General features: G+C 56.1%; 1 protein-coding gene across 1 annotated transcript; it reads right to left on the minus strand.

Moving 5' to 3' along the window:
- Window positions 1-14,184, minus strand: ZNF683 (zinc finger protein 683). Its single transcript, XM_050932694.1, has 7 exons — window positions 14,166-14,184; window positions 13,607-13,797; window positions 9,681-9,800; window positions 6,308-6,560; window positions 4,208-5,220; window positions 2,893-3,021; window positions 1-2,466 (listed from the first exon to the last, which is right to left on the minus strand). The coding sequence occupies exons 1-7, from the start codon at window positions 14,182-14,184 to the stop codon at window positions 1,933-1,935; spliced, it is 2,259 nt and encodes a 752-aa protein (XP_050788651.1). The 3' UTR covers window positions 1-1,932.
- Window positions 14,185-23,726: the final 9,542 nt, after the last annotated feature.

Genomic DNA, 23,726 nt, shown 5'->3' on the forward strand with positions numbered 1-23,726 from the left:
GTTTTATTGACTAGAAACATCGGAATCACAATCCCCAGCCCTGGCCCCTTCCATTTCCCGGGCGTTTCCGATCAGCAGACATTTCTGCTGTGGCACCTGAGGTGGGGTCTGTCTGTGGGCTCCAGAGTGGTATGTGACTTGCCCTGGCTTGCAGGCTGTGGAGGGAGCTCAGTGGGTACCAGGGGGCAGGGAGTGAAGGGCCAGGCCTGCAGCTAGGAAGGATATAGAGGACGAAGGGTATCAGGAGGTGCAGAGGCAGGGGGTAGAATGCAAGGGGGATACAGGAGTGAAGAGTAGCAGGTCTAACATGAAACATGCAGGCAGGCTGCTGGCCATGGAGGGTGCTGGAGAAAGGATGCGAAGGAGCTATGGGGTGAGGAGACAGACCGGTGAGTGGGGAGCAGGAAAGTAGTGGGGTGTCCCATGGGGTGATCTAGGCTGGAGGGCCCAACCTATCCCATAGGGCTGGGCAGATATCCCAGGGGGGCTGCACTAGACAGAAATCTAGCCGCTAACAGGTGCAGAACGTGGGCATGGGCTTAATGTCCCCCCACCCCAGGTGCCACCTTCCTGCCCCCAGGATCAGGCCCCCGCTGGCCCCACTTTCTCACGCCCTCCATGGCTGCACTCTACGCCAGCAAATGGCCTGAGACATACACAAAGGCCCAAGCCAGGGTTGCAGCCGGCTGAGAAAGAAATAAAAAAAACAGGGCACAGACAAATGCAAGGGTGGGGGCCCCATCGGGGATACCTGAGAAGGTCACAGACCAGGAAGTGCGTCACAGCCCGAGTCACAGCCCGAGATGGGGTGGGGGGGCACATGAGAAGTTAAAGCTCTTTCCATAGGCCAGGCTGGGGTCCCTGGCTCGTACTGAGTGCAGCTCCCTGCCCCCACGAGGGGCACTGGAGAGATTAAAGCTTTCTATAGACGGAGTGAAGTCTTGCTCCTATACACCGCCACGCCACAGGCACGGTGGGGGACCTGAGAGGTTAAAGCTCATTCCATAGACCAGAGAGAGGAGCCCCTTGGTTTGTACCTTCGCGTCACTTGGATTGCACCCCCAGGGGCCGTGGGCACGACCAGACGTGGCACTTGGAGGGTTCATCGCAGATTCCCAGGCTGTGACCCCGGAGGTCAGGAGAGGAGACTGCAGGAGCCCCCTTCAGGCACTGAGGCTGCTTTGGAGCTGGGATGGGCTTGGCGGATACCAGTTTTTGGTAACTCTATATAAGGCCTGGGGCCTGGAAGCCACTGTGGTGCTGAAGGAAATCAGGTCCCACTGGGATGGCAGAGCTGACCGGAGCTGGTTCCTGGCCAGCCCAGGTTCCTGCCACCCAAGCCTCCTGGTGGGCGTGGTAGGGAGATAACCCAGACCGGGCAGACCGGGCAGCTCCCAAGTTCTGGGACAGAGTGAGTCTTGGCCTGCACCTTACCCGTGACCTGGAGAGAGATCCCAGGAACCCAGGGAAGGGCTGGGCTGGGCTGGGCTGTCCATGCTTTCCCTGGGTCCCTGCAGGGCATCCTACAGGCCCCTAGGCTGAGGGTGCTGCTACGGGGCTGGAGCTCATTTAAAGCCCAGGTGTCAGCCCCCCCGGTCAGTGCTGAGACTGGGGAGGCCAGTGAGAGAAACAAAGCCCCCTCCCAGCACTGCCTGCAGAGCAGGAGGTGACACTCACAGCTCCCTGGCACCCGCTTCACCCTGCAGACACATCCGTGACCCCTATCAAAATCCCAGGCTTCTGTACCCCAGCCCAGGTCCTGGCACCCAGGGCTGGGTTGTGGGACCCGGAGGAGAAGCTACAGAGCCCACGGGAGTCTGTAAGGGCTTCGTCGGTTGCCTAGCCCTGGCCCAGAGGAGGCCAGGAGACCACAGCTAGCCAAAGGCAACCAATGGGCATGGCATCCAGTCCAGTCCCAGCAGAGCGAGCAGCTCAGGCCGGCTGCAGTGGGAAGGCTTCCTGCTTGACAGAGACACTGTAGTGGGGCAGGGGCAGGGGCAGGAGTGGCAGCTGTTTGTGGAGGCCAGGCGAGCAGGGGCCCTTGTCCCTGGGGAGCTGCCCACGCCTGCCTGTCTCCAGCTCCCTCAGGATGAGATTCTCCAGGAGCCCGGGAGCCCGGGCGGGGTCGGCCCCTTCCCCCTCCAGGCGCTCGGTGTCCAGGCTGAAGTCGAAGTGGTCGATCATGGCGTTGAAGTGGCCGAGCTGGGCGGGGGGGCCGGCGGCGCCGGGGGCCAGCGGGCAGTAGCCGCGGCGGTGCAGCGCCAGGCTGAAGGGGTGGATGTAGGTCTTGGGGCAGCTGGGGCAGCGGTGCGGGCGCTTGCGCTCATGCAGCCGCTTGTGCAGCTTGAGGTGGACGTACTGGGTGAAGCGGCAGTGGCACAGGCGGCACTGGTACGGCCGCTCGCCCGAGTGCAGCCGCAGGTGGGTCTTCAGGTTGCTGGTGCTGCTGAAGCGCTTGTGGCAGACCTGCGGAGGGGCGGACGGACTCGTGTCAGACCCACGGCTGGCCACCTGCCAGCCACCACAGCCCCCGGGCTCAGCCTTGCTGAGGGCGACTCCAGCCCAGTCAATGGAGCTGGGCTCACTCAGCCCAGGGCAGAACTTGGTCCTGTGCATTGGGCTCCGTGTCCAGCTGAGTCCTCGTCCCCCTGACAGCCATTATCCACCCTCCCACTGCCTAGCAACCAAGTCCCCACTGGGTCTCTGCCCCCCATGCTGATGCCATTGCCCCTCCTTCGATACCACTTCATCAGGCTGCCCCAATGGACAGTGCCCCACACTCTCAGATCTCAGAGTCAACCGCCCCCACGCCGCCACGAGCTCCGATGGACCCGGGGGCCCCTTTTCCAGCACTGGGGCCTTTAGCAGGAGGAAGGAGGGAGTGTCACCTACCAGGCATTCGTGAGGCTTCTCGCCCGTATGCACCAGGTGGTGCTTCTGCAGGTGAGCCAGCTGAGTGAAACATTTCTTGCAGATGTGGCACTGAAAAGGTCTCTCACCACTGTGAACCCGCAGATGGACCTGCAGGGGGCAGGGCAGGGGTGGGGAGAGAAAGAAAGAAAGACAGACCATGGGAAGAGGTCAGGGGTTTGAGAAAAGCGAGAGATCAAAGGAGAAGCAAGAGACATTTCCATTAGGCAATGAAGCCTCTTGCTCCGAAAGGCGACTGTCCCTCTGAGTTGGGCTCCCTTCATCTGGGGGATGGATGAGCAGGGATAATGGGGGAGCCTCCCTGACCAAGAGGGGGGGCCCTTTCCTGGGCTGGCTCTTCCCTCCTGCCTGGAACTTTTGAGGCAAGACAGGGAACATCCTGGCTCCCCGCATCCGGGCTGTGCTGTGCTAATGAGAGACAGAGCCTGGGAAAATTCTCCTGCCATGTGATCCAGGTGCCAGCTCCAGGACAGGGAACCTGCCCCGAGCTGCTGAGATAACACAGGGGAAGGGCAAAGACATCTGAAGGGACTCTAGTGACGTCCTCCCAGACCCCACCCGTATTCATCATGGGCATCCTGATCAGCTTGAGACTGAAGCCCACCCATGAAACACGATCCTGGGTAACCCAATGTCTGGCTATTAACATAATTGAACATCTTCAGCCATAATGATTTGCGACTGGAGACCTAGAGGGTGGGTGAGACGTGACTCAAAAGCAGTGGGTCTCAAACTTTTGTACTGGTGACCCCTTTCACATAGAAGCCTCTGAGTGTGACCCCCCCCCTTATAAAGTAAAAACACTTTTTTATATATTCAACACCATTATAAGTGCTGGAGGCAAAGCAGGGTTTGGGGTGGAGGCTGACAGCTTGCGACCCCCCCATGTAATAACCTTGTGACTCCCTCAGGGATTCCCAAACCCCACTTTGAGAACCCCTGCTGTAAAGCTGCTGAGAGGGTTTGAGACTGACTGACTAAGGAAGAGGCACAGGAGGGTATTTACCAAATGAGGAGGTACTTTTCCTCCACAGTACTCAAAGCAGAGGTGAGTCAGTATCATTTATACCCATTTGACAGATGGGGAAACTGAGGCACAGAGCAGGGACGTGACTGGCAGGTAGCGTCAGGAATACAGCCCGGGTCTCCAGACTCTCAGACTAGTGCCCTAGCCACTAGACCATGCTGCTTCTGAAGAGGCGATGTGGGTCGGGAGGGGTGAGGCTGCTGCTGACAGAGGAGGGTGGGAGAGTGGCCCGAGGTGGCCCTTTGGTACCTTGAGGTTGGAGAGCTGCCCGAATCTCTTGGTGCAGATGTTGCACTCGTATTTGATCTTGCCGTTCTGCTTCTTCAGAGGGTAGGGCACGGGCGTGGTGCCCAGGCGGCCGGCCGGCGGGCAGAACTTTGGTGTGCTGAGGTTGAGGGCCTCCAGTGGGTGGGCCAGCAGGGAGGTAGGTTTCTGTTGCTGAACTTCAGAGGCATATGAGGTGCCCCCGGCAGGGGACGAATACTGCTTTGGTCCAAAGTCCAAGCCTGGAAAGGAGAAAGCGCCGCTTTGGAGGGAGATTAAAACATCCTGCGGCTTCCGGAGCTCGTGGGCTTCCTGTTTTCCATGAGGTAAGACAGTCGCGTAGAGGCCTGAGGATGGAGATGTTCCATCTCCCCAGGCACGGGCGTATACCTGCGGCTCCTGCAAAGGCAACCCCAAGAGAGGGACTTCCCCCACCCTGCTCATGGGCGGTGCTGGCAGGAAGGGCGCGGCGTGGGGGGGCAGCGCAAACTGGGGGTAGTGGGCAGGGATGGTGCTGCAGGCATAAAGATATGGCTGGGGCAGGTGGCCCATTGGCAAATACAGAGGGCAGGAGGGGTAAAGGCTGCTGAGGCAGCGCTGCAGCTCCTTGCACAGCGAGGTAGTTGGGCCGTACGGGCAGCAGTTGAGGACTGGCTGGTTCCTGGGGCTCGCGGCGCTTTGGCATGGAGGGCTGGACTTCTCAGGCGCCCCTTCCTTGCCAGGGAAATTGGGGAAAGGGCTAAGCCCCAGGGACCACTGCTTGGCTTCCTGGGGGAGCTGCCTATCCAACGCCATGTGTCGGCATCCTGCTGGGCTCGGCTGCAGGCCCCTGTCCAGCGCCTCCACGTCATCGCTCTCATCTTCATCGCCCTCTGCCTCCTCCTTGTTCTTTGTGAGCTTAGCTGTGAGGTTTGGGTTGGCGGCCGAGCCCCCGTGTGGTGGCTGAGGCCCCGGTGTGGTGGGGGCTTTTGCGGTAGATTTCCAGATACCATCGTGCTCTGGAGAGAAAGAAGCAAGTGCACGTTACCACACATGTCTGGGTACTGGCTTTGCCAGGAAGAGTCATTGGCAGGCTAATCCCACCCCCACCCCTTCCATCCAGGCACTGTGAGTGACTGTTGATTTACCTGGCTGTTTATTCATATCCTATCCTATGCTCCCATCCCAGGCTCCAAGTGCCTGAGACACTTTAAATGCAGACAAGTCCTCGGAGCCCTGCAGCTGAGCCTGCCGTATAGACAGAACCCAGCTCCTGTCCTGAGGCAGTTGAGTTCCATCTGGTGGAAATCCCATCATCGCCAATGGTGATCTCCCAAGACCGCAGGTTGCGGGTGAAATTTCCACCCTTGTGGGACCAGCTGCACCCCCCACGCCTTTCACCAGCGCTAAATTCACTTTTCATGACAGCTCCTTAGATGGCCTGGAGCGAGGCCGATGACTAGAGATGGCCAGAGATTACTAGATTACTAGAGATGGACAGGTCAGTTTGGGTGAAATAAGGATTGAACTGGCCCAGACTCAGGCTGAACCCTGATTGGAAGATCAACATTGGTTCAGCGAAGGTTGTCTGTTTCCCTGGAAGCAGCCGTGCATATGCATGGAGAGGAAAGCCGGGCTGGAAGCCTGCGCCCTTCAACCTTGCCTGCTCCCCTGTCACTCCATCACCTGGGGGACCAGACCTGCCTCTACTCCTCCCTCCCTTGCAGAAAACTCACCTGCACTTGATGTCCCTCCCCTATTTCACTGGGGATCAGCTGGCACCTGGAGCTCACCTCCACACCCACCCACAATCAAGATTCAGGGCTGGGCTGGCACCCAGTCACAGCCCTAGTGAGCTGGTGCTCCTGTGATCAGCTGAGCTCCAGAGCAGAGTATGTGCTATCCATGGGTCTGGCTTAACTGGCAGGAGTTCTGTGCGAACCCAGACATGTGCAGGATAGCAGACACACGTGCACAACCCCACACACCACCCCCTCCTTCGGGGCACAGCCCCCATTACAGCCAGACTCTCTCTGGGGCTGCAGTACATCTCAGATACAGAGGCACACCAGCCACCCCAAGACCCTGCCCCCAGACGCTCCTCACCGAGCTCCTCGGCCAGCTCCCCCGGCAGCGGGCAGTGCAAGCGCTCAGCGAACTCGTGGTTGTACCATACCAGGAGCTCGGCACCTGTCACGATGGGCTTCAGGGTGTAGAAGTAAATCTCCAGGCCATTCTGGCAGGCCACCAGGTTCTGGGCTGGGGCATCAGGGGTGGGGTTGACGTAGCGCATCCAGTTACTGCGGCGGGGGTCACGGGCGTCGATGAAATGGTGAAGCTCACCCCCCGGGGTGTAAATCTGTAGGAGGCAGAAGGGAAGAGACAGTCCGGTTAGCCACACAGCTGGGGGCACTTAGCGAAATGAGCATCCCCTGCCGGTGCATCTGTCAGGAGGTTTATGCTGCCTCTGGGGCCTCCTGGGTTGTGCCCACTAGGTTTGTCACTGAGGGTGATGAGCTGAGCTGTAGGGCACAGAGTCACCTAGTTTTGTTTAACAGACACAGGATGCTGAGGTAGAGAGGAGGGAAGTGACTTGCTCCGTGTCAGGTCCACATGGGAGAGAACCCAGGAGTCCTGGCTCCCAGCTGCAAGTTCAGTGAGCTCTCTCCCAGAGTCAGGAACAGAACCCAGGAGTCCTGACTGTCCCCAGCCCGGATTTCCATCCACTGGAACACAGCTGCTCCTTTCGCTTTCACACAAAGCCAACCGCTCGCTGCCCGGGGTCAGCCCCAGAGGACCCTCCGCAAAAACAGGTCCAGCTCAAAAAGCTTGTAAGAACCAATGTTCTGAGCACCTCAGCCGTGGAGCGTCTGCACCGTGACCAGCTGCTGAGCGTGATGAGGTCCCAAATACTTGCCACACCGTCTGTGATCTCTCTCCCTGTGGGGTTCTCATGAGTCACTACCAGAGAACTTGGCACAAGAGGAGCTTTATCCCAGCCCCTGCTGACATCACCCCATGTGGGGAGAGTTTTGGTTTCAAACTCAGCAGCCTCGACCTTCTCCTCTGTGGCCTTTTTGGCACCAGGCTCGGTTCTGCCTCCCGGCAGGAGGGCTTGGGCAGGGGCCCAGAAAGGGCTGGTCCATTCTCCTTGTCGCTCTGGGAGGCAAACAGCTGAGTGCTTCCTGGTGCTTTGAAGAGCAGGAAGAGCTGACAAAGGCCAGAGGGCTAAGTACTGGCTGGCTCGCAGCCATGGGATTATTTCCTTTTAAGAAACAAGAAAAACGAACCAAAGCAATAAAAAAAAAAAAAACCCAAACCCAAACACTCCCCAGCAAGCACTGAGGCACGCTGACGGCCACCCGAAATTCCCAGCACAGATGGGGAATGCAGAAAGGGGCTTTTGCTTGCAGTCTGACCAGCAAAAGTTCCCCTCCTCTGGGCACGGGGAGGGGTTACTCTGTGTAAATAACCTAGGGCAGGGTTGTCTAATGGTGAGAGCACAGGACAGGGATGGGGGAGGGGGGCTCCCTTCCCGAGTTCTGTTGCTGTGCCTGCCAGAGTTGCATCACTTTCCTGCTCCATGCCTCAGTTTCCCCATCTGTAAAGGAGGGCTAGCCATACTGCTCCACCTTGCACTAGGGACTGAGAGACTTAATTCCCTCATGTATGTAAAGTGTTTTGAAGGAAGATGCAATACAAGAGCAAATGGTCACTCAGAGGACGTTGGTCTTGTGGGCACAGGACATGACCCCAGCTCGGGCAGACGTTCCAAGCTAGCTTTAGCCCCAGGGACTGGAGCAGTGAAGTCGTGGCAGCCCTTCAGCACAGGCTGGCCCTGCAAACAAGGAGCCAAGGTTTGTACTGCCGCTGAAGCACACCCGGCTGTGGCTTCATGGCTCCGGAACCAGAGGTAGCTCAGGTGTGGCGGCTGGAGCTGCAGATACATCCTTAACCAGCAGCCCCCGGATGGACTCCAGACCCTGGCCAGGTGAGGGGCTCTGGTCAGGACACACAAAGGCACCCAGATGTGACGCATTCTCCTCAGCCACACTGTCTGCCCAACAGCATGCTGGGGCATCAATACAGCAGCTGCTCGCGGAGACACTGCTTCCGGCAACACTGTATAGCGTTCCCTGGACTCTTCCCTGGCAGCCATGAGATCCCAGCCTATATGGCTACATGAGCGGAAGGCAGTGCCCCCAAAGGCCCAGCTATGGCGCTGGGGGACCAGACTGGGGATGGAGGCAGAGCGCTCTGGAGATAGCAAAACCTTCCCGCAAGGAGGTTCTGTGATGAACTGAGAATGTTCTTAATGTTTTCTCTGAATACTGTGTTGGTGCCTCAGTGTCCCCAAGGCAGTTCTTAAGTATCTTGCAGAGCAAGGGCCAGTGCACCTAAATGCCTGGCACTCTGTCTCCTAGCAACTGATGGCCTGGGCCCCTCCTCTGCAAAGGTGCCAGCTGAAGGTGTTGGAGACAAAGGGATCAGGTGACCTCCTGGCCCAGGAAAGGGCTGAGCAGAGAGGAGGGGCTGGAAGGGGTGGTTAGTCTGGAGCTGGCTGGGGACGAGGAGTGAAGTGCAGACGTGGGGGGTCTGGTTCACTGCCCCCCAGAATGGACCCGGCCGAGGGGTCCGGTTCGCTGTATCTACAAGCTCTGTTTTAGACCCTGTTCCTGTCATCGAATAAACCTCTGTTTTACTGGCTGGCTGAGAGTCACGTCTGACTGCGAAGTGGGGGTGCAGGACCCTGTGGCTTCCCCAGGACCCCGCTGGGGTGGGCTCGCTGTGGGAAGCGCATGGAGGGGCAGAGGATGCTGAATGCTCCAAGGAGAGACCCAGGAGGTGAAGCCATGTGAGCTTCTTGCCCTGAACAAGTCTGCTCCAAGGGAGAGGAGGCTCCCCAAAGTCCTGACTGGCTTTGTGGGGAGCAGTTCCAGAGCATCGCCCGGTGACTCCGTGACAGGTTCCCTGATTGGAGTGTCTTCCAAAGACTGTGCTAGAGGCAGGACCACACTGTGCCCAGCTCTGGAAAGATGCCAGTGACTCTCTCTCCCAGGCACTGACCCCCACGCTGAGCCAGCCTGCCCCCAGAGAACCTGGCAGGCGACTGGCAGGAGGCATGGAGTCCTGGAATAGGACAGGCTGGGGCCAGTGGAGCTGAGCAGGGCTTGGGAGGAGCAGAGGGCCTGGCAGAAGCCGACTGTCTCAGTGCTGGTGACCCAAGCCTTCTAGGGAGGGTGCTGCTTGTCTCCGTTCCGGGCACCCTTGGTAGCTGATTGTTAGAGCAGCCTTCCACCCTCGCAGGAAGCCGCCTGCTCTGGCTGGCTGCCAGGAGCAGAGACACGTCTAGGAGGAAGGCTGCACAGATAGCCCTGAGCAGTGGGTGAAAGCCCTCGGAGGTGACGGCCTCGGGGCTGTGGAGAACACACCGACTCCTTCACCCTCCCGGCTGGCCTAGGAGGGAGCTGTTACTCACTCTCCAGAAGTGCTTCCTGTCTGCGTTCTTTGGGACGTTCTCTTTGGTGTACACCTCCCCGACCAGCGGCCCAAAGCGCGTGCCCGGCGGGATGTACTCTCGGCTCAGCACCGCCACCACCTGCAGGGGCACCAGCATGCAGTCAGCACTGGCCAGCCCTCCTCCCACGCCTGGGAAAGGGCTCCAGGGAACATCCCAGAAGCCTCCTTGGTCCCTGAATCTTGATGCACTCCTGACACATACATATACCCCGAAACTACCCCCTACCGCGCGCGCACGCGCGCGCGCACACACACACACACACACACACACACACACACACACACACACACACACAGCCATCCCCCTTTCCCCATGCAATACGCTCCGTGCACTCTCCCATCACTGCAGCACAGCTATGGCCCAAGCCCCCCTGCCACCTCCCAACTCCCCTGTGGCAGGTCTCGCCGTCACCTCCAGTGCAACCCAGGTGAGGAGACCAGATTTTGGACAGCACAGTCTGTGGGATTGGTTTGGCGTTAATTAGCCCAGGGCCCTGACACGTTAATCCCTAAACGGGATTAGGCAGATGCTTAAGAGGGGGGCGGAAATCAGGACAGATCAGCCACGTTAGACTGTGAATGAAAGTTCTTCTGATTCCCATCAGAGTGTCAGGAACTGGCTCCTGCTGCCCCTTCCTGGGGCCAGAGCCTCCCAAAGAACCCCAAAGCCCCCCCCAAAACACTCCAGTCTTGCTACACCCAGAGACACCTTCAGTCCTGCCACGACGGGAGATGGCTGCACACGGGGCAGTGTGGCTCTTCCAGCAGGCCCAGAGACGGGCCTGGGCTGGAACAAGCCGGATCTGGCTTCCCTCGGCCCAAAGGCTGGTGACATACAAGGGCTGGATGAAAACTCTGCCTGTGCGATGGGCCGAGGAGGAATTCCAACTGCCAGCAGGCCCACACCGCGAGGGGTTTGGACTGGGATCTGGCCGCTCGTGCCTGTAGCTGGCTCATTGCACGAACGCACCCTCCTCTGCCTCCTCCCGCTGGGCGAGGGCAGGCACTCGTGGCCTCAGCATCGGCCACCAGCAAACGCAGCGGCCATGCAAGAGGAGCCTGCAAAGGCAGCTGGCGTGGGGAAAGCTGCCCCTCCAGCCTAGCAAATGGGCAGCGTGGGAGTCGAATCCCCTGCCTTTGCCGCACCCTCCCTCTGGCTCATTCCTGACCAGCGTTCCGTTCCTCAGCCCTGTTCCCTTCACCCTCTCCTGGGCTGCCCCTGGGTGCACAGAGCGGGGAGGATTTCCTCCACATTGGACGGAGATTGTACAGGGGGGAAGTTTGTCCTCTGCTCTGCTTCCCCATCCCCCATCTCTCCCCTTCCTCCTCCTCCTCCTGCTCCCGATCCAGCAGCGCCCCACCCTCCCTAGCCCCCAGCACATGAGAGCCGGGAAGAGGAGCAGGCATATGTGTTAATCAGAGCGCTCCCCTGGTGGGTTCCCAGCTGCGGACCCATGGATCGGGCAGAGCAGGCAGCGGGGCTGGGGGCAGGGGAGGAGTGGGGCCAGGCTCAGGGGTGGGGGACCAGGAGGGGTCTGGCTAATATCTCACCCCGGCTTGTCACTATGACTCATTGCCCCTTCTTTCCCTCCCCACCCCGCAGCTCCCTCCCCTTCCCCCACCAGCCACGTGCTCGCTGCACAATGGGACTGCCAAGCTTGGTCAGTCGCCTCCTTTTAGCCTGGGAACCAGAAGCGCCCACAGCCCATGTGGGCTCCACGGGGTGAGCACGGCTGCAAGGAGGGAGGGGCACCTGCCCAGGCAGGGGGGAGGGTATTGGAAGAGGCCGATGGGGGGCCTGGCCCAGTTCACTCCATGGTAATTTTGCCCTTTGACTTGGTTGGGCCCAAGCTGCGTGAGGCTCCCGTCGGCTTGGCTTGGCATGCCCAGGACTATCACCGGGTGGCAGAGGAACTCCAGCCCATGGGAGCGTCCCACCGGAACCTATCCGAGCCGGGCACATCAGTGCACCTCCTGCCCCAGCTGCGTTAGCAAGTCTGGTGTAATACACTGGGGCCTTTCTCCCACGGGAGATGCAGGAAAACCCCAGCCTTTCCTTGCTCGGATCCCAGTGCAGGCCTGGTTAGCTCACCCCTTCCACCTGGGACAGCCTGACCCCGCAGGAAAACCCCAGCCTGTCCTTGCTCGGATCCCAGTGCAGGCCTGGTTAGCTCACCCCTTCCACCCAGGACAGCCTGACCCCGCAGGAAAACCCCAGCCTGTCCTTGCTCAGATCTGTGTGCAGGCCTGGTTAGCTCACCCCTTCCACCCGGGACAGCCTGACCCTGAAGGAAAACCCCAGCCTGACCCAGCTGCTAGGAATGTCCCTGCTCCCTCCCTTTCACTTCCTCTGCTCTCTGCCTTTCCCAGCTCCTCAGAACCTTCACTCCCCCCTCGACTCACACCGTTCCTCCTTTGCATTTCCTTCCTTCCCAGCAGCAGCCCCCCAGCCCTCCACCCCTGCCCCCAGAGCAGCCACCCGGCCCATGTTCTCACCAGCACAGGAGATGCCCTTCCCCACCCCAACCCCCTACTCTGCCTGTCCCTAGCTCCAGGCGTGGCCTATGCCCTGGGCTGGCGCTAGGCACCTGGAAATCTGCTACCTTCGACTCCCTGGGAATGGCAGCAGGGTCTAGTGCTCACACCCCGGGGATGGGAGATGTACTCAGCCCCCCCCACCCCCACCCCGGTTTGATAGCTGCCAGGGCCTCCACATGCCCCTGGGCCTTTGTGGGGACAGAGAAAGACAAGGTGGCAAGTTCTCAGGGCATTTCCTGGGTGAAGGCAGAGGGTTAACACTGATAGGGTGACCAGACAGCAAGTGTGAAAAATCAGGACAGGGGGTGGGGGATAATAGGGGACTATATAGGGGAAAAAGACCCAAAAATTGGGATCGTCCCTATAAAATCGGGACATCTGGTCACCCTAAACACTGAGGGCACGGGAGCATCAGAGTCAGGGAGCCTGCGAGACATAACCACGCTGCCCACCGCCATGGCGTGCCACCCCACCACCACATGGGCACACTGCCAGCGGCGCAGGCCTAGGGCTCTGAGCACTGTCGGAAGGGAATGACGCCCCGCACACACACCACCAGCTGGGCACCTGCCTCTAGAAGGCCAGGCGGCAGGGCGGAGAGGGCTGGAAGGGAGGGGAAGGTTAATGCCTTGGTGGCTGAGTCTCGATCTCCTGCTTTGATGGGAGGAAGCTAAGCCCAGAGGCTGACACTTGGTGAATACCACAGGCAGATACAGCCCTGGCGGGGCCTGCCTGGGAGCTTCCTCCCTTGCAGTCACACTCAGGAGGCTCAGGCGCCTTCGGCTGTGACCGCACCCGCCCAGCCCCTGCTGCTTTCATCTCTCCCCGCAGGAAGCAGAGAGACGGGAGCCAGCCCATCTGTGTGCAGGCCTGCTGGTGTGCCCCTGCTGATGGTGTGCGATAGGCGTGCGTGGCAGATTGCAAGTGATGAGCAGGTTCGATCTTGCCGATGACTGTGGTATGTCAGCGTTACATGTGCACACAGGTATGTGTATGTGTGTGAGCAGGAGCACGGGTGTGGATATGTGTGAGCATGAGCATGGGTGTGGATGCATGTGAGCATGTGCAGGGGTGTGCACGTGTTAGTACGTTCGCATGCATGCATATGAGCACGAGCAGGTGTGTATGCACAGTCGCATGTTCACTAGCAAGGTCCACGTGTATGTTCATGGGGGGGTGTATGTATGTGAGAATGTGCACAAGTGTCTTGCAAGCGTGCAGTTTATCTGCCTAGAGGAATGGGGAGGGGGCACAAAGGCTACCTCAGAGCCCCTCTTCTTGTCCCATTGCCTCTTGCCTGGGCCAGGGCTCCCAGGAACAGCCAAACCCTTGGTGCCTGCAACTCACCTTGTGGCTGCTGTTGCACTGGAAGGCCAAGTTTCGGGGTAAGGAGGCTTGTGCACGAGGGAAGTCGGGGCGCGTGAGCATTTCGCACGGCTGGTCCTTCACGATGTAGGTGCATCGTTCCTGGAAATCCACCTCTCGCCATTGCAGCATGACGTGGAGCTCCCCTCGCACTGCCGCTCGCTCGCTCCCCTCTCAGTCTGGCCACAGCATGGGGGAGCCTGGCACAAGGAGGACAAGAGCAAACTGCTCACTTACAGCACTAGGGGCTGGGGCCACGCAGTCACTGGCCGGTGGGGGGGGTTCACTGTCCCTGGGGGCTCAGATCAGACTCATCAGGAAGCTAGACAGGGGGCTCACATGTCATACTCTACATCCAGACCCGAATGCAAAGTGCTGGAATCTCCGGGTGTAAATCAGGAGTAACTCCCCTGACAGCAAAGGAGTTACACTGGGGTAAATCTAGTGTAACTTGATCAGAATCAAATTCTCCAGCCGAATTACACACTCGCTGTTTTTCTCTCTCTTGCCCCTGGCCCAGCCTGCAATTAACCAGCCTCACCTGCGAGTGGCTCAGTCATCTCCAAGGAACCAAGCTCAGGGATCCCCAGGGACCACAATGGGGTTGGCGACAGTGAATCCGGGCTATGCAGCATCCTCACCCACTGCTAAATTAACTGGGGTGGATCCCTGTGGCTCAGATCAAGCGTGGTTGCTTAATAGCAGATGCACCTGAAGGGAACCGGCTCAGTGATCTGTGGTGACATGGGATGGATTCTTTCCACCTCTAACATCCCTGCCCCTAAGGCCCTCTACACCCCTGTGTGTTCGCTTCTTTTTAGATCTTCCCCTTCACTCCTAGGGCCAATGGTCACAAAGGAAACGCTAACTGGGATCTCCAGCCAGGGGCTCGTTAGCGCCAGCTAGGGGTGGTCTGCGGTAGTCGGGAAGGGCAGTTTGTGCTGTGCAGCAGGAAGAAAACACAAAAGGCCTGATCCCCCTCTGAGCTCGCAACCTTTTTCCAGCCACTCTGCGCTCATTTTGCCCCAGGGGAATAACTGCATAGGCCACAAGGCAATGGAGAATCAGGGCCAAAGAATCTGCAGCCTGCAATGCCAGAACTTGGGCACAGTCCGTCATCCATCCCTTTCTCTATCCCGTGTCCATCCCTGTAGATAAATTTGCTTGGACTGAGGCTTCCCCGTCCCCCCCCCCCCCCCCCCCCCCGCCAGCACTCTTACAAGTCTTGGCCTAAAAAGACTGCAGAGGACACTGGAAAGTACCCCAATGCCAGCGGGTCACTGACCCACCATGACATCTCACAGCTGACGGCCTGCATGGCTAACGCACACCATGACATGCAGACGCCGGGCAGGAGCATTAGCCCCCGGGACTAAGGAGTCTGAAAACAGAAGCTATGGCTGCAAGCCAGTGGAAAGTGCTTGTGGGAACAGAATGCAGGCAGGGAGCACCAATGATAATTTAACCCCCAATGGGCGCAGGGCCGGCATGACACAGCTGCCATCTCTGCCTTTCTAGCTGTGCAGCTTACACCAAGCGTACGGATTATCATCAGTTCTGCACTGGGCAAATGAGAAAAAAAAATTCAGAAAAGGGAGGGGGGCCAGAGGAGTGGAGTCTCCACCAGGGCAGAAGGGAGGGGGAGTATTTGCTCATAAAAATGAACTCCTCAGATCCATCCCTCCAGCCAGGGCAGGGCTGGTCCATACAGTGAAAATTTTCTTCTGCTGTATCCAGTCTGGTTATAATTGTCTGCAGCTCTGGGGCATCCCCTCTTCCCTTGGGTGGCTATTCCACACTCTGTCGGGAAGTCCTGTCTGACAGTCCACCTCAATTCTTCTAGTTACAGGCCCTTGTTCTCCGGACTCAGATCAGAGACGGTGATTGTCTCTCACACTCATGCACACGGAAGGGCCAGATGTAGGCACCAAAATAAGGCCCATTGACGCTGGGCTCTTCTGAAAATCCAGCCCAGGCATCAGTGTTGAGAACTTAGAACTAGCTCTGAGCTTTCCAGGAAATCTATCCTCTTGCCAGGCCTTTGAAATAACCACTGGGGGGATAGAATTGATTTTGTTATTTTGGAGTGAGCTTGGGAGCGGATGCTCTTATTGTGGGTAAAAGCACCTCATGTCAATTCAGGCAATGCCAAGTGATGAACCGCATTAGACTAGGTCAACTTGGACCATATCTAGGCCAAATCAGTGTGTCCAGACTTGCTCTACCAAGTTAAGTGGAGTACTCAGGAAAAGGGGCAGATGGGGAAAATTCCTAAGGAAAGTTGCTCCGAAATAGCCAGATCAGTGTCTCTGGGGCAAGCCCGTCCTATCTACCAGATCCTGGGGCTGCCAAAGTCAACTGATTGCAACAGGGAGCAGAACTGAGCCTTTAGTTCTTTTAATCTTTCCAGATAAATGAACCCCTCCGCCTCCTTGGTCATTTTTGTGCCTCTTCTCTGAAGCTGATTCATTTTACCTGCCTCTTTCCAGTCCCGACGTGCCCAGAGCTGGAGGTGGAATCCCAGCTGTGCTCTCTTACCATGATCCCAAATCTTTGTCCCCTGCAGGCTCCTAGGACACTGGGGAGCGTGGATGGGGCTAGCTGCATCTCCTTTCACATGGCCATTCAGCTTTGCTAGCCTGACACCGACTTCCCAGCCAGTGCCTGCGTCTCCCTGGGACCCCTCCACACTGGCTGGCACGTGACGGAGTCCCGTCGAAGGGAAGAGGTGCAGTAGCTGGTTGGCGGGTCTCAACAACTGAATCTCATAGAGGAGAGTGGGCGGGGGGTGGAACTGGCACTAGGGGGCTGCAGCCAAACAGACAGATGGGCAGCAAGAGCCCCCAGGAAATGACACCGAAAGTCAGGTTTAATTCAGTTTTAGGACATGCTTGTCCCCAGCCTCGATGCAGAGTCACAATCAAATCGACAACAGGATTTGTCTCTCAAACCAATGTGGACTCACAGCCCAGAGTGCCCCCTTCCCTCCCCCAACAAACAGCCCCTTCCCAATCAGCCTCGCCGGGAGCATGCCCTAAAGCAGCTGAGCGCCTCTGTTGGACCAAGAGGCCTGTCTAGCCAAGGGCCCTCCTCCGAGCTCTTCCTGACCCTGCATGCCAAGGACTGTCAGATCCAGCATCCCCGCGGACCCCAGCAGGAAGGCAGAGATGGGAACCCAGGACCTCGGTCCTGCCACTCACCTGGCTGGGATGCCTGACTGCAGAGCTGGCTCCAAGTCTCCGTCCCAGGCTGGAAAGGGGCACTTACCTGGGATCACCTCCTCCTCCACCCAGCACAGCTGCGGGCAGCCCTCGCCGGCCCTGCCATGCCCCCCAGCCTCCCGCCTCAGAGGTCCTTCCCCATCTCTTCTGGCCCCAGCTGGTGCACTCTGCTCTCAGATCCTCAGCATTGGGGTGAGCAACCCCTGCAGCAGGATCACGGGCAGCAGCCCTCATTCTGACAACCTGTTTGTGGAACGCGAGCTCTCCCAGGGGCGTCACGTGCCGGGGATTACCGGGGATTAGCCAATGGCATGCAGGGAGATGGCCCCTCTTTCACCCCTGCCAGAAAAAGAGAGTCCAGATGGAGGATTTGGTAGCCCTCCTGTTAGGATGCAAAAAGTACCAGGAGGAGTCACAAAGGGGTGGGGGGGGGCACAAGTCGCCTTGACCCCTGCATGAACTGGTTTAGTGGGTGGGAGCAACACAGGGAGGGGATCAGGAGAGATCCGTGCTGAGGGGCACCTGGCCTGCTTTGTGGGACCTCAGATTTGGCCTTTCCTATCTGTGAACTGGCTCCAAGCTGGGAAAGACGCAAGGCTTTTCCCAGGGCCGTAGCTACACTCACGGGAGTGAGTTTGTGGGTGTGAGGGAGGTCTTCACAATTCCCCATTTTCACAGCAAAAGAGACTCCACCTGGACCGATCTCCCTTCTCGATACAACACAACGGGGTCTCACATAGCTGCCAAGCTGAAATGCTGGGGTTTATTAGGTTTCCTTGGTTTGACTGATTGATTGAATTAACGATCACTGTTAATGATCTAGGCTCGGTTCTGCGGCGAAATTTTCCAAAGTGCAGCCCAGCAATACGACAGCAGCCAGCATGCATGCACCTCCGCGGCAAGCTGAGTGCAGAGATCTGAGTACCCCACCCTGTGCAAGCCTCCACAGCAGTTCAGCTGCTGAGATCCAGACCTGGGCTCCCCCGTCTACATACAGCTCCAGAACCGCTTGAGTGCAGAGATCCAGGTAACCCCACAGGCAAGCGCCTCCATGACAATGTGACCACAGAGATCTAGAACGGGGGTATTCCCACAGGCAAGCACCTCCACAGAAAGCTGCAAACAGCGATCCAGAACTGGAGCACAGACGTGTACAAAGAAATTCCATTGATTTTGTTTGGCAGGCAGCTTCCTGTCACAGATCTTCACCTAACCACAAACAGCCAACCCACCTCCCCGGCGCTCACCCACTAAGGAGAGCAGATCACTCACACTCCTGCAAACAGCCTTTGTAACAACCATAGACCATCGCTGTTCTGTGCGTGCAAGAGAGAGAGAGAGAGAGAGAGACCTCACCCCAGGATTTCAGCAAACCGCCAGCGACCCCACTCCTTTGATGTGGCAAACACCAGAAAACTGCACAGCACCCGAGTCATTCAGAGCCTTTCTGTTGTTTTACGTCGCTAGGGTATTGAATTTGCTTTCGTGCATTTAACAAACACTACAAATATGGGTCAGGCTTTGGTGGGTGTAAATCAACAGAGCAACTTCTGTGCTGCTTTACACACACCGAGCTCTGGCCCTGGGTGGGGTACAGGAGCAACCACTGTTTGGAAGCTCAAAGGAAGCACAATTCTAGTCCCTGCCAGCAGGAGTCACTGCAGGGACTGGGACAGATGCATGGGCCAGAGGGCAGTTCGCAGCTAGTGCAAGCCAGGCTCACCCAGCAGGGCTCACTGAAGGGTAGTGTGTTAGGAGCACAAGCCAGGAGGAAGCGTCCGGCTATTTGCAATGCATAGATGAGCCATGGTGTAATGCAAAGTACATGGCAGAATTTCATTTAATGGCCTTTTGTTCCTCATGGCTGGTGAACAAGGGCGGGAGCGTGCGAAGGGCTGAGGCCTCAGTGCCCCCGGTGCCCAGAGACGTCAGTGGGAGAAGAACCTTTCACCACACTGCACAGGATTGAGCCCTGGGCAGCCCGGCTTGCTTTGGACACTCCCTGCGGGAGGATTTCCAAAGGTTTGGTTGCGGGGGGGTGGACTGGGAGGAAGTATTTCCCCAGCTTCTTGTCAAGAAGGAGCAAACTGCAGCAGGGTGAGGCCAGGGGCAGGGCCTCTTCACACCAGCAGTCTCAAGCCAGCAGACCTCACCATCCTTGGGAAGGCTCGGCTGGGACCCTGGCTGGGAGTCTTTCCTCTTCTCCTCCAGCGCCTCCAGTGACAAGTAGCAGGGAGCTGGGAAGTTTGCCTTCTACAGGGAGATTAGAGATGCTAAATGGGTGTCACTCTGGTAGAAGATGGCCGAGGATACCCACATGATCGCAGCCCAAGTGTATCTGAAGGGTCTAAATGTCGAGGAAGGAGAGGACCTGCCAGGGCCAGCATCCAAGGAGGTGCATCCGAGGGGTCTCGATCCAAACGGACTCCAGTGAAGTCGGTGGGAGTCGTGGGTGCTCAGCACCTCTTCAGCTCAAGCCACTGGTGCCTAGTTGAAGCACCCACCTTCAAACAGGTTGGCAGAGGTGTCTCCTCCCAGTCCCGCCACCCCACCAACAGCTTCTGCTACAGAACAGGAAACTCACTCCTCCATGGGGCAGTCGCTGAAATTCAGAGCATCACTTTGAAAGAACAGTTTCCTCTGAGCTGCCAGCTACAGCAAGAGGCCCCATTAGCGCTCTTTGGAGCTGGTTGGTTTGTCAGCTCTGCTCCTATTTGGGCTTGGTTCCTCCTGGGTCAGGAAGGTGGAGAGCCTCACCTGTGATACCACGGGCAAAGGAAACCAGTCCCAGGTGAGGCTAAGGAGCAGGATCACATGCCCTGATGTGTTCATGCCACACAGAGCTACATTACAGCTGTGCCAGTGGAGCCTAGACATTAAACAGATACACACGCTGCCTGGGGAAGATGGAAAATGCATTGGGAAAACTGGGCCACAGGCGGCTGTGAGCCCAGAGTTCCTGCAAAGTGGCTGTGACGGTGTATAAAAGCAACGCTTGGCTGCTTCCATTGAAGCACCCCAAAGCACTTAACACTGCAAACTAGGAAAAGGCTGTTAGAGCCATTTCACTGATGGGTCAACTGAGGCACAGAGAGGTGACGTCACATAATGAGTCACTGGGACACTGTGTTGATGAGGGGACAAATAAATGCCCTCTTAGATATATAGATTGGATTAGACTGGATCCAGGAATAGAGTCCAGGAATCCTTGGAATTCCCCAAACCCAGAAATTTCTTCAGCCTTGCAAACAATGAGGGTTGAGATTCATGGGAATGATAATATTTTCTGAATTTTTCTATTCATTTGGCTAATAGTTTTTGGACAAAATGACTTGGAATGGCCCTTCACTGAAGGGGGTGACCAATGCTTTCTCGTGTCCCTCCATCTGCCCAATGCCAGGCATCATGACACTCAAAACATGGGGAGAGGTTGGCATTGACTCGTGAAAGCAGCGCTTTGAGATGGCAGGAACAGGAAAGCGTTTAGAGAATCACCACTGTCAGGAAAACCAGAGACAATGCAGCAATGCTGCGTCCTGGAAGGTGAAGGAGACAAAACCATGGTGACAGAGAATGTGTTTGTCAGAGACATCTGGACTGGACAGGGCTACTTCACAAAAGTGAAAGGAAACTCAAGGACCTGGTAAAATTATCCCTTCTCTTCCGAACACCCCTGGGCCTAGGGAGGGGGTGAGCATGGGTCCATGTGGGAGATTTGATGAACAGAGAGTAAGCGACTTCACATAGAGAGCGTGTGGCAAACCCGGCAGCAGAACCCTGGTCCTGCAGGCAGCAGAGCTGATGTTATCTACTCACGCATAGTATGAAAGCACCAGGGCCGTGCACAGCATTCTTAATGGCCAGACTTCTCAGCTTGCTGAGAAGCATTGAAACCTGGTGAGCTGGGCATTGGCTGCAGAATATGGGGTCTAGGCTTGAGCTGGAGCTGAATTTGCCATGACAGGCGAGCACATCTTGACAACACGGAGGCCTGGACTACACTAAAAAGTGTTTGCCCGTATAGTTACGCTGATACATTATACTGACAACTCCTCCTAGTGGAGACACAGCTTATCCTGGCAAAAGCACTCTTTTGGTGAAATTGTGTCTACACAGAGGCTTTTGCCAATATAAAAACATCACCCCCCTAACTGACATCAGTAAGTGTTTTAATGTAGGACCTAGCCTGGGAGCGAAGGCAGGTTGTGCTCAATACGTATCTGTGGTTGCATTAGGTCCCGATCCTGCAACAAGTTCTTCTGCGCCCACGTAGGGCCCCGCTGAAGTCAGTCAGGGGGTCTTCCTGCATGGGATTCAGCACAGGATTAGGGCCTTAGCTATGCAGGGAATGGGTGTATTGTATCAAGCGTGCATGGAATGATCCAGGAGGGAGCCGCTCTTAATTTAGCCAGGACCACTCCCTCCCTTTAATCTGGTGAGCCTTCATGCTATTAATTACCAATGTATTAAATTGTGTCTTCATTCACCTCCATGCCCACCAAAAATGGAAGATGTTGGGAAAAAAATTGAAAAATTTAAGAAATTCCAAAATCAAAAACTTTGTTTCAAAACCCAGGCCAGGTTGCCAAGTGACAGCAATGTCATTACCGATCCCATTGGTACACATTTACAAAATCCAAGCGTTTAAAGGGAAAGGAAATGAATAGTCAGGGGCATAAGAAATCTTCCCCCGCCCACGTAACAAACAAACCAAACAGAAACTAATGCATCTTTCATCACAACTCATGAGTTTCAGCTCTGGTCCAGCATAAATACGTCTCTTTTGCAAGTAATCCCACACTATAACACATGACACAAAACATTTCTGAAAACGAAACGTCAGAATGATATCCCAATATGGGAACATTAACGATAGATATTGATCAGCCCCAGATGCAAGCCCACAAATATCCAAAATAGATAATGTTCTATACTTTCCTATTACCCTATGTACATACCATGAGTGCACTTAAAAAGATCATTCTGGGTTTAACTGTATTCTCAATTCCAGCAATATTCCCTGGGCTGAACATGAGGAACACAGATAGAAATGGTAACATTTCTAGAACTGCAATGAACATTTTTAAGAGCGTCTATTGGATAATTATAGTCTCAGGGGCCATCAATTATATGGAATTGACCAAAACAGTTTCCTGTCAGTTGATACTCTTATGAGGTAACAATATTTTCCATGTAACAGCATCTTGTAAAAGAAAACACTTATTTACTGAACTCTAGATAACAATAATAATACTTATAAAACCCACAAACAATTCACAGATCAGAGATAAGGTTGTTGTGTTGCAATGAAATATGCATGTCTTTATACGTGATAAAATGATCATGTCTTCAGCTATCATGAGGCAAGAGTTAAGATTTATGATGTACTTAGCTGTTTGTTTCCTTGCTTTGAAGAGCTTGAGTTTTTAAGTGATATGCTGGGAAATCACCTGGGCATCTCTTAGCAACTTTTGCTGGTTTCTAGGAGAAAGGTATTTAGGCTTCGTATAGAGATGGGTCTGAACGAACAGCCAGAGGGATGGTAATACCCTTAAACTTCGAGGCAGCTTCGATCTAGGAGTAATTTTGCACCTGGTCCTCCTCCTCCTTTTTTTTTAAACTGGCCAGTTCAAAAACCTGGATCTGCGCAGCCCCTGGGCTTTGGGAAAGTTCTGATCCAGATCTGAACTTTGCATCCCTAACAATCAATGCCCAAGGTGAGCATCCCAAGGCTGCTCTGCACAAGAGGCAGGTAACAGCATCAGGAGAGGGAGCTTTCAACAGGAGATTTGGCAAGGGAGACAGAGGCAGAGAGTGAAAGAACGAAAGCAAAGTTGGCAGAGAAAAGAACAAGAGAGACCCCAGGAAAAGGGCATTACCTACCTGGCCTGGGCAGCTGCTCCTTAACCCTGATTCCAGAGGCTGACAGAAGGAGAGAGCGCCCCAGCCTCTGGGGATTCTCTTTAATGTTATGATTCAGCGGCTGTGCTTGAAGTGAGTTCATTGACAGGAAGCGTCTCTCGTTCAGGGGCTCTTGCTAAATTTGGAGAGGCGAGTCAAAGCAACCTCTGCATCAGCTGCACCATAAGGGAGGAGGAGGTGACAGCTGGGTTCTCTGATAAATGAAGCCCAGGGAAAAGGTCTCCACTCCTCTCTCCTACTGCACCCGCAATCTCTCCTGCCCTTGGGAGCCTTCCTCACCCAGTGGAAGAAAGGACCACCAGCTAAGAATCATTTTTCCCTAGTCCATTCTGTGCTGGGCTCCTCTCCCTAATGCCACCTGCCTGTCAGCCACTCAAGCACTCCCCTCCGGGCTCTGCCAGCCCTCTCTTTGCCTTGCAGGTGAGCAAGAGGAGCACCCCAATCCCCAAGTCCCTTAGAAGCACTCTCCTGTGACATCCAGCCCCCGACACTGGCTACTCACAGAACTCCCAGCTTCTGTGCCCCCAAAGGAGCCGGGTACCCCTGCTCCTGCCTGACACACAGCACAAGTGAGGCCCTATAACAAACCAATAACAGGTTTATTTAAGAATAAAGATTTAACTGGCAACAGAAGAGAGTGCTGGACACAAAAGATTCTGATACAAAATAAAATCATGCAACCCAAATTAAGGCCAACGTTGATCAATGGTTCCCTTTCCTAGCTAATAAAGTGGGATTTCCCTCCCGCCAGCGTTCAATCTGTTGCAAAGCTGGCTGGCTTCACAGGAACCAGGATCCAAATTGTCATGAAAACAGCCCCGCTCCAGGAGACGTGTCCTCGAGGAATGGCTGCAGAGAGCCACTCCCCACTGTGTGTTCTACTGAAACAGTCTTTACCCATCAACTCGGGGAACCTGTCTGTTGTAACATTTCCACCTCTACTTGGTTTCTATTGTTTG

The sequence above is a fragment of the Gopherus flavomarginatus genome, chromosome 22 (genome assembly GCF_025201925.1).
Source record: "Gopherus flavomarginatus isolate rGopFla2 chromosome 22, rGopFla2.mat.asm, whole genome shotgun sequence".
NCBI lineage: Eukaryota > Metazoa > Chordata > Testudines > Testudinidae > Gopherus > Gopherus flavomarginatus.

Coding starts and splice junctions, on each gene's coding strand:
- ZNF683 (XM_050932694.1), bottom strand. Junction 5,221..6,307: donor GGAGCTGGCCGAGGAGCTCG/GTGAGGAGCGTC, acceptor CTTTCTCTCCAG/AGCACGATGGTATCTGGAAA. Junction 2,467..2,892: donor AGAAGCCTCACGAATGCCTG/GTAGGTGACACT, acceptor GCCCCTCCGCAG/GTCTGCCACAAGCGCTTCAG.